General features: G+C 41.4%; 1 protein-coding gene across 1 annotated transcript; it reads right to left on the bottom strand.

Moving 5' to 3' along the window:
• Positions 1–2869: 2869 nt before the first annotated feature.
• SUCNR1 (succinate receptor 1) lies at positions 2870–13604 on the bottom strand. Its single transcript, XM_043991026.1, has 2 exons — positions 13519–13604; positions 2870–6415 (listed from the first exon to the last, which is right to left on the bottom strand). The coding sequence occupies exons 1-2, from the start codon at positions 13519–13521 to the stop codon at positions 5471–5473; spliced, it is 948 nt and encodes a 315-aa protein (XP_043846961.1). The 5' UTR covers positions 13522–13604; the 3' UTR covers positions 2870–5470.
• Between the last annotated feature and the right edge of the window lie 536 nt (positions 13605–14140).

The raw sequence follows: 14140 nt of genomic DNA, 5'->3' as shown, positions 1-14140 counted from the left end.
TGTGTGTGTGTGTGTGTGTGTGTGTGTGTGTCTGTGTGTGTGTTTGGTGAGGCAATTGGGGTTAAGTGACTTACCCAAGGTCACACAGCTAGTAAGTGTCGAGTGTCTGAGGTAGAATTTAAACTCAGGTCCTCCTGACTCCAGGGCCGGTTATCTATCCACTGTGCCACCTAGCTGCCCACTTTTTTTTTTTGGGGGGGGGGGTAGTATTTTCTGACTGTCCAGGTGCAAGTGCTTAAACTGAAAACTCAACAATGGACTCCCCTGAGGAGATGGTTCCACACATCCCTTACTCTGCCCCCTCAAGTTACTGCCCACTGCCAGTATGAATAGCACATAGAAAATGATGGTTTCAGGTTTGCCCCTCAGGAGGGAATCAGAGGGTAACCCATGCTTGGGAATGTGGGGTGGAGAAGCCCTCCCCTCCCCACCACTTCAGAATGGCACAGATATATTCAAATTGCTCCTTAGTGGCCAGGAGGACACCTTTAATTGGCTGGCTGCCCAGTGGGGACTTTGGGGCTATGGTATTTATTGATTTATTTTGCAGGGCAATGAGGGTTAAGTGACTTGTCCAGGGTCACACAGCTAGTAAATGTCAAGTGTCTGAGGCTGGATTTGAACTCAGGTCCTCCTGAATCAAGGGCCCGTGCTCTATCTACTGCAACACCTAGCTGTCCCTTGTGACTATGCTAAAGGGGCTGTCCCAATCCTTTAGCTTTCTCCCTCCTGCTGATGTCAAGGTAGACTTTTCTGAGCTCTGGAAGCCTCCCTGCTGCCTCCCCCCAAATGGCCTTCTCCACAACCTTGTATCTGGAATGGGGCTGGTTCTTGCTTCCTTCTTCTTCCCCCTGATCTCAAAAGGCAACTGGTATTTCCCACCCACCCCCTTCCAGGGCAGCCAAGCATCAAGGTGGCAATAGCAACCAAGCCCAAGATCAGTAGCCCATCCAAGAGAGAAAGAGAAGCCACCAAAAAGCAAAGGACTCAGTGGGTGTTGATCAGCCTTCACCTTCTTCATCTGAAAGCTGAAGGACCCCATGACCCCTAAGGACACTTCCAGTTCTAAGGCTATGCTTTTAGGATGCAGGGCTGTACCTGACATCCAGTAAGCAAAGACAGCCTGGCCCCTGGAACTCAAGTAAAGCATCAGCTGGCCAGTCTTGGAGAAGAGAGGCCCATGTAGAAATCTAGTCACTGTGTTCATTTGTATCTCTATGCAAAAACGGGTACACCTGCACTTTTCTTACTTGTCTGTGGACTTCACTGTATGCCAGAGCTTTGCACCCCATTACAGAGGAGGGGCTAGCATGGAGAAGCGCAGGGTAAGTGCCATGATCCCACAGTCCCAGTCTAGGAGGCCTCCCAATCTGGGGAAATCTCTGAGCTAGGAACCTTCTCCAGAACAAGAGGCAGGTGGGTCTGCCAGGTCCCCACCACCTCTTTCATTTTATGAATCAATGAATGCTGATCTTTTTCTTGACCATGCTAGGGATGGTTTGAACCCAAGACACTGAGTCTATTTGTCCCTAGTTGGGCTGATTTACATAGAGTTTAGGGGACTGGAACAAACTGCCTCCAACCATCCCATTTCCTAAAACCACAAGAGAGCAGCCATTGTGTTTTGCTATCTTCAGACATTTGTATTTTCCTTTGAAAACAATGCAATTAGCATTCACTAACATGATGCAAGGGATTGGAAGCGATTCACAGTCATCTTCCTTCCCTGGTGACTATCTCCAGGAGCCCCCAGCACAGCAGCAGGGATGGACACTCTGCTCCATAAGAATCTTTGATGATCGAGGGGCTTAAACACATGTTCTTTCACCCCCTGTTTCGTATTCCTCAGAGCAGCTGTCCGAAATGTTTCTTACACTAAGCCTCATATCATCCATTTGCTTGGGGTGTGTTCTCTGCATCAAACAATGCCTCCAACTCAAAGGGAGAATATTTCAATAATCCACTTCAGGAAGCATTTATTAGGTGGCTACTGAAGGCAGTGCACTGCTCAGCATGCTGGGGGTGCTCATTTATCTGACACATGAGAACATTTAGAGGGGGAGAGACAGAAGGAGACAGGGAATGGGAGAGAGTGAGAAAGCAGAAGGGAGACAGAGGCAAAAGGAAAGATGGAAACAGAAAGAGAAGCGTCAGATTGTCATTGCTTGATTTGTTCTGCAAAATAGCTGAGTTCAAGGTCTAGAAGGGACCTAATTCCACATGTAAACCACAAAAAGTCAACAATAATTATAATAAAACAATGATATAAGGATATAATATAATAGTAAAATAATATGATAGTCCCAGTGATAATGATATCATCATGATGATGGCAATGATGAGGTAACCAAGTGGTGAGGCTGAGAACCGGGTCTGGAGCCTACAAAACCTGAGTTCAAACCCTTACTCAGACACCTACTAGCTGTGTGACCCCGGGCAAGTTACTGAACCTCTGTTTGTCTCAAAAATTCCCTTAAGGGTTCTGGGAGACTCTGTGGAAGGGGTGAAATGTAATATATACTTGTGTGAGATATAAAATTGGATATAAGAGCATTAAACTCCCCTTTAACCTTTCCCTTATATATCTCCCAGACCAGTAAGAGAAAGAAGCCTCTGAGTGTTAGAGATGGATTACTTAGCCTTTATTGTTTGGGAATTAATTAGCCAACAAACAAGGTGATGCTGATTAGAGAAATAGGAAAGTAGAAATACAAATAAATAGTCTTAGATCTAAGCTTAGTCTATATTCCGTATAGAACTCACCAAAAACTCAAGGCCACCTCTGAGGCTGAGAACCACGTCAAACACATGCTATTATGGAGGACCAGGCCGATCACCAAGGACCACACTGTCGAACTTGAGTCAGCGTGTGTGTGTGTGTGTGTGTGTGTGTGTGTGTGTGTGTGTGTGTGTCTTTCATGGTGGGAGAATCAGAGGATTAGAGTTTGCAGCATCTCCTGGACATCCATTTGATCTTGATCCTCCTGGGAAAGGAAGCACAACTGGCATGTCCTCTTTCTCCAACTTGAAGTAGGATGGGAGGCATAGGGTATATGATAGCAATAGATATGCCTTGGTTCTTTTGGTTTTCTTTTCAAAATTAATCTGTCCCTCCCCCTACCGTCCCTCACAATGCAAATTTATTTTAAAAGCCCCCAATAGTTGAATCTTGGCCATTTCTGAAAATGTATGTTCCTTTCTTCATTTTAAATTAATAAACTTTCTTGGTAAATTCTCAAAGGGCTGCAGAATATATAGGTTATTTGCATGCATTCATCGCCAGAAGGCCAGTGACCAGGTAGTGAAATTGTTGCACCCCTCTTGAAACAGATAAGAGGGGGGTGGGTTCCATCTCTCTTGGTCAAGGGCATGCCCACAGTGGTGAAATCACAGGGCTTTCAGAGGATCAAAGTTTCCTGCTGTTGAGGAGGGGGGTGAAACACAACAATTTGGGACTTAAAAAGAAATTCCTTATTTTTTGACATCCTGAAAGTGGGTTTGGGGAAAAAAATAAATTCAAAGATAGCCCTATACAGAGGGATGGTGGTTTCTTCAAAGTCACAATCATAGCATTTGATTCCCACAAAAATGAAACATTCTTTCTCCCCTCCAATTTTGTAGGAGGCAGTGAGGCAGCAAACATTTATTAAGCTCTCTGTTCCAACCACTGTGCCATGGGCTGGGGTACAAATGAAGGCAGAAACACGATGTCTGCTCTCAGGTAGCTCACATCTTAACAGAGGAGATTATATACAAACCACCATGTACACACTAGATATACACAGGGTAGCTGGGAAGCTCAGAGGGAAGGTACTCATTGTGGGGGGATGGGATGGGATTTGAGCTGAAACTTAAAGGCATCCAGGGAGGCTGGGAAGCAGAGGCCAAGAGGGAGAACATTTCAGCCAGTGGGGAGAGCCAGGCAGCCAACAGGTCTCATCAAGAGGGTGACATGTGCAAAGAACCAAAGGAAGGCTGGAGCCACTGCATCAGAGAGTCCATGGAAGGGAGGAAGGTGTAAAAAGACAGGAAAGGCCAGGAAGGGGAGGGCTTTGGAAGCCAGACTTTACAATTGGTCCTGGAAGTAATAGGGAGTCACAGGGGTTTCTTGAGGAGGGGGTGTGACGTGGTTAGAACTGTGACAAGAGAATCACTTTGGCAGTTGAGTAGAGAGAGATTTGAGACAGGGAAACTAATGGGAAGCCAGCCCCCCACAATGATCCAGGTAGGAGGTGACAAGGGCCTGCACCAGGCCAGGGTGGTGGCTGTAAAAGTGGAGAGAGAAAGAAATGATTCTTCCAGATTGCTTCTTTGCCCCATCTTCCACCACCCCATATCACACTTAATGCACACATCATATCACACACCCCTGGAATTAATCAACAAGTATTCATTGACTGGCTGCTCTACTGAATGTCCCAGAAGTCTTAGAGTTTTAAGCTTTGGTGTAGCTTAAACCATCTCCATCACTGGGCTGGGTGCTAGGTAAATAAAGGCAAAACCCACCTGATGCTTGCCCTCAGGGAGTTTACATTCCAACAGGGAATATTACATGTACATAAACATATAACATGTATCCAAAGAAAAACAAAAGAACTCTGGGGGAAGGCAAGACCTTTTGTCCCCCTTCTCTAATGCTATATTTCTTTCTCGATTTGTCAGCAATTCTATCGATAGAATTTTGTACCTCCATCTCCCTTTTCTCTCGTGGCAAACTTCCTCAAGGAGTGGGAAGAGGGATCTTGTCCACACTCTTCTCCTTTTGAAAATAACCAGAGAGAACAATGTAAACAGCCTGTGGTTCGACCTGTCCATTCCCATGTCTCTACACCTTCTGAGGTCATTTCTCTTCACATTGACCCAAGAGTCATTAAATGCATCTGTGATCTCACTATGTGGTCATTCCTTCCAGTGACAGAGATTGGACTGCACAGCCTTATGTGACTACCATAAGTTTGCTGCAGAGAGGTGACCCGATGTGCTGGGGAGGTAGAGAGGAGAGGGCATCACCAACTTCTCTTGACTCATTAGAATACTAATGTGGCCATGGGCCATTTACCCCTGCTCTCTCCACAGGAATAGCCCATTGTCTTTTTTCCATCATTTATTGCCTCATTCCTTGAGTGTGATGGGTTGCAGCCAGCTCCTCCCCTCCCATGTTCCTCTCTATTGCCTGATTGGTGACCTGAAATTTCATTTCTTCAGAGACAGTAGAGTTCCTTGACTTGGTGCTGTGTGATGTTTCCAGAAGTATGTTGGTATTAAAAAATAGGGGCCTTCATTTTAAAGAGACATGAGGGCAGCAGGCCTATGTTTCAGGGAACAGAGCTAAAGCCCTCTTAGATGAGCCTGGGAGCCAACAAAACAAGCCCACAATCCATGTGACCTATCAGAGAAACAAAAACATGTTCCCCTAAAGAAAAGGGAACTCCACATGCCCTTGAAAGATGGCATCAGCAGGCTAGTGGGGTCACCTTCTAATGGATTTGAAGAAGGTCCTCACTTGACTGATCATCATATCCCTGAAGTGATCCCCCATTAGAAAATAGAAAAGAGGGTTGATCACACTGTTCAGAAAGGCCAAGGGTCGGGTCATAATGTAGAATGAGCTGATGGTGATCTGTGTGCATTTGTTCTGTTTCCAGACCTCAAGGAGGGAAGCTATCCTCACATTTCGCATGATGTGGTAGGGGGTAAAGAGAACTGAGAATATCACCACTGCCATGATAACTAAGTTGAGAGGCTTCTCAAGGGGGAGAGAAGTAGTGAGTTGTTTGCTTCTCTCCTTTAGGAAAAGGGCAATTTTCAGGTAAAAGAAGCACATGACAAAGAGTGGAATGAGGAACCCTAGCACAGTTAGACACACACTATAGATGAGGCTGTATTTGGGATCTCCAGAGCTTGCATAGTCATTACAGGTGGTGTCATTGTTCGCTGTGGTCGGCTCAATGAAAAGGAGGATTGGTAGAAGCTCAAGTGTCACCCAAATCCAGATGATCACCGAGATGAAGATAGAAACTTCTTTCTTTTGCAGGAAGTGTTCTCTGAAGGGGTATTTCATCAGCAGGTACCTGTCAATGCTGATAAATGTAAGGAAAAGGATGCTCGTGTACAAGTTGGCATGGAGTAAGTACCTGTTACTGATGCACAGGATATTCCCATAAGTCCATTTCCCACTGGCGTAGCTTCTCACCAACATGGGGAGCGTACATAGGAAGGCAAGGTCAGAAAGGGAGAGATTGAAGAGGTAAATGTTGCCACTTTTCCACTTTTTCAGGCAGAAGACATAGCCCAAAACAACAGCCGTGTTCCCAAGGATGCCAATGACAAACTCAATGGAATAAAGGATAGGAAGAAAGTACTTTTCTAGGACGGCCTCTACTCCCAGCCATGTGTCACAAGTCATGTTCTGAGCCTGGGTGAAAGGAAGAAGAAAAAACTCAAGCACAAGTCATGACATTTGTACACTTTGGGATCAAAACCATGCGATATAACGGGTCTTATTGCTTCCGTAACCCCACGCAAGTCACCTAAACTCTCTAGGGCTTCATTTCCTTGTCCATAAAATGAGAGAGTTGACATAGTCTCTGATCCCTTCTAGCTCAAAATCTTTGATCCAATGTATATTTTAAAAGTAAACAACAGCCTCAGCAAAAACAAAACAAATGATAACAAATCACACCAGTTGAATCATCATGGCCCCATTTTCTAGGAAGCAGGGTAGAATTACATCTCCATGGGACTTTGATCAGTTCTGGGTTTTGTTGGGTTTGTTTTTTTGTTTGTTTGTTTGTTTGTTTTTGTGGGGCAATGGGGGTTAAGTGACTTGCCCAAGGTCACACAGCTAGCAAGTGTTAGGTGTCTGAAGCCGGATCTGAACTCAGGTCCTCCTGAATCAAGGGCCAGTGTTTTATCCACTGTGCCACCTAGCTGCCCCCTCTGTGTGACTTTGAAAAGCAAAGACAAGGGAAGCTAGGTAGCACAGTGGATAGAGCACTGGCCCTGGAGTCAGGAGTACCTGAGTTCAAATCCGGCCTCAGACACTTACTAGCTGTGTGACCCTGGGCAAGTCACTTAACCCCCATTGCCCCGCCAAAAAAAAAAAAAAAAGTCTATGAGCCATCATCTTCTGATCTACAAGTACTAGTTTCATGGGGCTACCTGAATTACCCGAGGAGTTGTGACTTTGTAGACTAGACTTGCAAGTGCTGCCTTTCCAATCTGGCCCCAATCTATCCTTCCACATTGGTTCCAGATTAGTCCCTGTCCACATTTCAGCAAAAATGAGGCTACTTGATTCTCCTTCTCCATGCCTTTGCCAAGGCAGATAGTCCTCCCTGGAATGGTTTCCAATCTCACCTTGGCTTCTTTCAAGACTCAGTGGAAGTAGCACCTCCCCCAAGAGGCCTTTTGTGATTCCCTCACTTGGTTACACTGTATTGATCTTTTCTATATTTCATATTTACTCAGCTGTATAGATGTTGTTTCTGACCACTAGACTGAGCTTCTCGAGTCATTAAACATTTCCTTCTGTCTCTGTGTCTCCAGGATGCAGAATAGTATGTGGTTAATAACAAAATCTTAATAATGTTTTATTAAATTGCTGAAACAGACAGGTAACATCTTGAATAGAGCTCAAGACCTGAATTCAAATCCTGCCTCAGGCATTTCCTTGATGTGTGACTCTGGGCAAGTCCTATAACCTCTCTGTGACTCAATTTGCTCATTGGAAAATAGAGATAATGGTAGCTACTTCAAAGGGATGACAAAGATAAAAATAAAGATAGTTCTCTTTCTATGTATAAATATGTAAAAATATAGAACAGGTAGGTAGCACAGTGGATAGAGTGCTGGGCCTGGATTCAGGAAGATGAGTTCAAATTTAGCCTCACACTCTTACTAGCTGTGTGATCCTGGGCAATTCACTTAACCCCTCCATCTGTAAAAGGAGATGACCAGCCACTCAGCATATTTGCCAAGAAACCCCCAAATGAGATTATGAAATCAGACCTAACTGAAATGACTAAACAACAGAACAAATATAAATGTATAGATAGTGCTTTAAGGTGCTCTAAAAGTGTTAGCTATTAGCATTGAATCATTAAGTAGCTATAAGGTCAACAATAATGTTTTCTTTTCAGAATTTATTTTAAAAGTCTTGTGAGGCTTAAGGACAATCAGGCAAGTCCTTCACCCTTGTATTTTGGGAAATTAACTAAAAATAAAGGTGGACATTTTATTTTCTGCAAAAATATACAAGTGCAAACATTGAGCAAAATTAGTTGCATCTGACTTTTGCTAATCCTGAAGCTTTCCTAGAACAACTTAAGCCCATTTGTCAAATTCAGAAAAGCTGATGAATTGCATGGTGTGAGGAAAATTCCTAGGGATTGCACTCGCTGATTCATTATTCAGACTTCCTTGCATAATCAGATAACCACAGCTTCAAGAAATCATTTAAAATTTTCTTCATGTCCCCCAAAGAAGAAAGAGGAATTTTCCCCCTCAATCAGCTTATGTCAATTACATGCAATGATAGAACACCCTGTGGTACCTAAAATATGGGAACAAGGTAGAGAATACCAGCAAGCATTCTAGAACTGTCTTCCCTCCCCCCCCCCCCCCCCCGGCAATAATAGAACCAAGCCATTTAAAAGGAAAAGTCTTCCTCTACATTTTCCTCCAGAATGTGCTAGATTAGTTAGAAGTCCCTTTAGTCAGAGATAAATGCAAAACTTCAAGCCAGAGGCCCATCCACTAGTGCACCCCGGTTCAGCAGTGCCATCTTGGGCACAGTGGTTGAAAACATATGCAGTAGTAATAACTTATAATAACTTTATAATCTTAGAATTGGAAACCCCTTTGCATGTATTATTTTTGATACTCTCAAGGTAGGTCCTACTGGTGTTATTATTCCCATCTTGCAGATGAGAAAACTGAAGCTCAGAGAAAGTAGATTGACTGTGCCCCAGGTCATAAAGCTAATAAATGGTGGTACAAGAACTTGAACTCAAATCCTGATTCCAAATCTAGTGTTTTTCCCACCACACCATACACCATCTTCCCAAGATACCCCACATCCAAAATACTGTTTGATTTTTGTTTCAGAATTAATGTAAGTGATGAGGAATACTGATGTGATGCTGATGGGTTCTAATCAGCTATTTTAGTGGAGATATTAATTTGTGAAAACAGGTTGGTTTCAATGATAGTGATAAAATAATATGGAAATTACATGATAATTTCCAGTGAATACTGTAGGAAACATCTTTTAAAGCTTTTGAGGTAAAACCAAGCCAGGGTACTTTTAAAAAAAATGCTTGAATCTGTTTCATTGCTGCTTTACTTTATCAGGTTGTTGTCATGTAAATCACTAACTCACTGGTGAATCAGCCATTTGGGGAAAATGTTGGTGGAGGGAGAGTTAATGATTTAGAACCACTTGAGCAGCAGGCAAGTTGGGGTGTAGGCTGGGGCACAGAGAAGAACTCTGGACTTGCACTCAGGAGAGACCTTGGTTTAAAAGTCTCACAATCAAAACTCAATAGCTCGGCAGTCATAAGAAAAATGTCAAATCTTTCAAAACCTCAGTTTCCTCATTTGTAGAATGGGAAGAATAATACCTACTGTACCTATCTCAGAGCAATGTTGTAGGGATAAAATGAAATTTTGTAAATAAAATACTTTGCAGACTTTAAAAGGCCATAGGAATGTCAGTTATTCTTATCATCCAATATAAAAGTTAATTAAATTAGAGAGATAAAGAAATCTCAAAAAATTGCCAAAATTAATAAACACGGGAAAGATGCTCCCAACTCAGTAATAATAAGAAAAACAAAAATCAAAAGACCTCTGAGATTATACCTGACACCCATCAAACTGGCAAAAAATAACAAAAATGGGGATGTTGGAGAAGCTGAGGAAGGACAATCATACTAATACATTGTTGGTGGAACTGCCAATTGGTCCCACCATTGAATGAATGAAGCACTGGAGATACAATTACAATTAGAAAAGTAAGATGAATCTTTGCTCAAATAGTTCATGTTCTAATGGGGGAGATGATGCATATGGTGGGTTTCAGCTCCAAGGGAGATGGAAAGGACCCATGGTCCTTAAGGAGTAGTGTTGAAGCAAATGTTAAAAAATGTTTAAAAAATGCCCTTTCATGATATTCTCCCTGATAAAATCTTATCAGTTTTGATATAGAACCATTGGAAAATGCCAAGGATTTTGGTGAAGGGAACCATTTTTGCAGAATAAATTGGAATTATGCTAAAAAAAAAAAAACTTTCAAAAAAAAGAGTGACTACAGCATCCATGCCTTTTGGCCTAGAGATTCCACTGTTACACACACACACACACACACACACACACACACACACACCCCTATGTATGTATATATACATATATACATTTATCCAATATATGTATGTTTTATATATGAATACACACATATAAACATATCAATATAGAGAGACATCATGAGTATGTGTGTTTGTGTGTGTATATACATGGTAATCTAAAAGTCTTAGTGTAGTTTTAAGCTATTAAGGTTTGAAACTACACTGACTGTTGGGACAGTCTACAGATCTACCCTGAGGGGGCTCAGTGACAGAAATAATGGTTCTATATACAACAAAATATTCATAGTATCCCTTTTTCAGTACTAGCAAAACAAAAGCAAACACAACTAGAGACAAAGTAGATTCCAATCAATTGTAGAATGGCAAAATAAATCATGATGCATGAATGAAATAGAATATGACTAGACCTTAAGAAATGGTCATTTTGAAGAGCTCAAAAAAGCATGGGAAGACTTATATGAACTCACATAGAATAAAATAAAGCAGGAAAATACACCCATTATTACAACAATATAAATGGAAAGAATGACAACCAAAAGAGACTGGGTGCTATAATGATACTAATTGAGCTTGGCCTTGAAGAAATGGGGAAATGTATTTCTCTCCCTTATTTGGAGAAGTGAAATATTCCTGGTATGGAAGACTGCTGCATATACTATGAGACTAAGCTGACTGTTCTAGTTTTATTCATGGTTTTTTTTCCTGCTATTTAAAAAAAAATTGTTTGTGTGTGTGTGTGTGTGTGTTTTGTTTTGCTTTGTTGTGTTGTGTTTTTGCCAAGGGATGGCTCCTGAGTAGGAGTTAGGTAAGACAGAGATATTTGGAGATGGAAGAAAACAAAACTGAACACTGCAAGGTTATTTCAAAGAGCATCTTTGAGAAATGAAAATGTAATTCATACTTTGATGGGTTGACTGTAAATAAAATTTATTCCATGTACCAAAATGAAAATTAGGACAGCTTAAGGCCCTTTGAGAGCAGGAATCACATTTGTGCCTAATTTTGTGCCCATATGAGTGAGCACAAATTCCCCTCTCCCCACAGAATCAGGTCCCATCAACCTCTACACCTCTTGATAGAGTGCCCAGTGTCCCTCCCTCAATGTATTCTCCAACTTGCCTGAATGTTTTAGTGAGACAGAGAGGGCAGGCTGAGAACTTGCCTGGAAGGGGTAATGGCACTGGACAAACCAAATGACCAATGGACCCTCAGGCAGGACTAGGAAGATAAGGACAAGGGAATCTTCAAGCATTGGTGGTTTATCCCTGGACTTCTCAGGGTGAGGATGATGTGAACAGCAATGGGAAAGATCAAAGCTAGAAGAGATCACTAATGGTCACTTGGTTCTGTCTTCTGGCATCTGTTAGCTTGTTCCTAAATGCATCATCATACTACTTTTTTTTAGTTTTATTCTAATAGATGGGAGATTTTAAAGACAGGGAGTCTTAAAGCCAACACTTGCAAGGCAAGTTAAGCTTCCCAAGACTCTCAGCATTTAGTTCATTAGAGACCAAAAGATGGCAGGATGATAACGATGATCATCAGATGTGTTGTTTCTGCAAAAGTTTTACAAGCTCCAGGACCCTTCTCTATCTGTACAGTAGGTCCCCCACTTCTAATATAATTAGGAGGTCTCTTCCCATAATGAATTGCCATTTGTATTTCTACCTCTAGATGCTTTTTAAAAAATGAATAGAAACAGTGACAAACTGGCTATAGGTTAATTTACAAGATTCCCTTTCTTAGGCTTTTCAAATGGTTGAGGGTAGAGTGGAAAATTACAATGAATTACCATCCTGAGTCCTCCAAGCTATCTTAAATACCGCACCTGGGGCTCCAAAGATTCATGTGAGGTCTTGCTCACATAAATGGGTTAATCATTTCAAAAATAGGAATTCTATGAAAGAAGCCAGCATCCATTCCGCTTACCCCTCTGGGCACGGGACCAATACTCCATATCACATTCATGTTGTAATTTCTCACGGTTTTTTATTTGTTTATTTTTCCTATGAGTTGATAAGTTTTTCATCTTGCAAAATTCATTTGCAACCATTTCAAATACATTTGAGATTTTACTTGTAAAACTGGAATAACCAATTTAGGAATTTCTCAGTGTTTTAAAACACTTTACAATAACAACAAAACCAGAGATAATGATAACAATGTAATAGCTGGTATTTATGTAGCATTTTGAAAATTACAAAGTACTCTACCTATAGAATCTCTTTAGAGCCTTGGGAGAAGCCTGAGGCAGATTCTTCCAAAGCAATCCAAGGTGGATTACCTCTGTTGAAAATAAGGAACTGCTTCCTTCTATTTGGTAAAGTTTTCAATTATTAAAAACTCTTAAATGCTGGGGGAAGGGAAAAACCATAAAGATTTTGACCACTTTGCATTTGTTGTACAAATGGCAAAGAATTAAAATATTAATATTCTATGCTTGATACAATATTTATTAGGTACTTGTATTTACAAATAATCATGTGATTCTTCATACATCTATTCATATGGCACCTCAAGTCACATTTTCTGGAAACCAGAGTGGTTCAAGTTCTTCAATGTGTTTTGAGCTTTTTTATTTCCTTTCAAAATATTCTGAGGTTTCTTTTCCCTTAACATTGTAATAAATATAATATTAAATAAAAACAGAATTCCTGCTAAATGCAAACAATGATATAACTAGTCTTAAAACACTTTGTCAATATTTGTTGCTAGCCACTGGCCAGAACAACATATATTCCTAGCAAACATAACATTGTTTGTCCTCTGTAATTCCCCTGCTAAATAAGCCTGGCCATTTCAGTAACTCACTGATTTTCGTGAATTTTTTAGCTCTTGAAACATATCAAGAGACCACTAACATCATCTACAACCTGAACCAAGCCTTAGGCAATTTGGTTTTAAAGGAATATTAATTTTCAGAGATCAGTGCTTTTGATATTAACCCTTAAGACAGAAAAGAACTTACAATTTAACAAGCTATTTGAAATTACCCCCTTCCTCCTTTTTGGAATGAATTTGACCCAGCTGGCCCTGGTTTGAGCTTTATCCAAAACACCAACCACCCATTTTCCCAGGGAGGCCACTAGTTGCTGGCCCAACATGACATGAGAAAACAGGACTCCCATGAGTAAGAAATATTGTAGCTTACCATTCTTGCGGATGGGCAGCCACTCCTCAGCAGCCCAGCAGTGACTGATGCTTCTGGCTGGCCACACTGCAGCTGGATCACCCTTATTTCAGCTCATTTGCATATCATTCAATCATTCAAAACACATGGAGGAGTTTATTTATCTGACCCACCAAAGCAGACCTATGTGCAGCTTCCTGTGAAGAGGAGGCACCAGCCCATTAACTCTTTCATGAGGAAGGAAGAACAAACTGAAGATTTAGAAGTCTGATCTTTAAGCACCCTTAGGCAGATTTCAGATATTAGCCAATTGTTTCTTCTTTTCACTCCTAAGCTTTCTTACCTGAGCTTGAATCAGAGCTAACTGATCTTTTGTAGAATCATTATTTTAGCACCGGGCAAGACTGCATAGGTCACCCTACCAAAAGGATCATAAACATTAATATATTGATGGAAGGTTTGCAAACCATTTTGCAAATAGTATCTCACTTTATCCTGTGAGGTAAGTATTGTTATTATTCCATATTTCACAACTGAGGAAACTGAGGTTAAATAACTTGTCCGGGGTCATGCAGCTAGTAAGTGGCTAAGGCTGAATTTGAACTCAGATCTTCCTTTCTCCAGGCCCAGTACTCTATTCACT

The sequence above is a fragment of the Dromiciops gliroides genome, chromosome 3, assembly GCF_019393635.1.
Source record: "Dromiciops gliroides isolate mDroGli1 chromosome 3, mDroGli1.pri, whole genome shotgun sequence".
NCBI classification, from domain to species: Eukaryota; Metazoa; Chordata; class Mammalia; order Microbiotheria; family Microbiotheriidae; genus Dromiciops; species Dromiciops gliroides.
The sequence above is the reverse complement of the archived record's forward strand: the minus strand, read 5'-3'. Positions and strand labels throughout refer to the sequence as shown.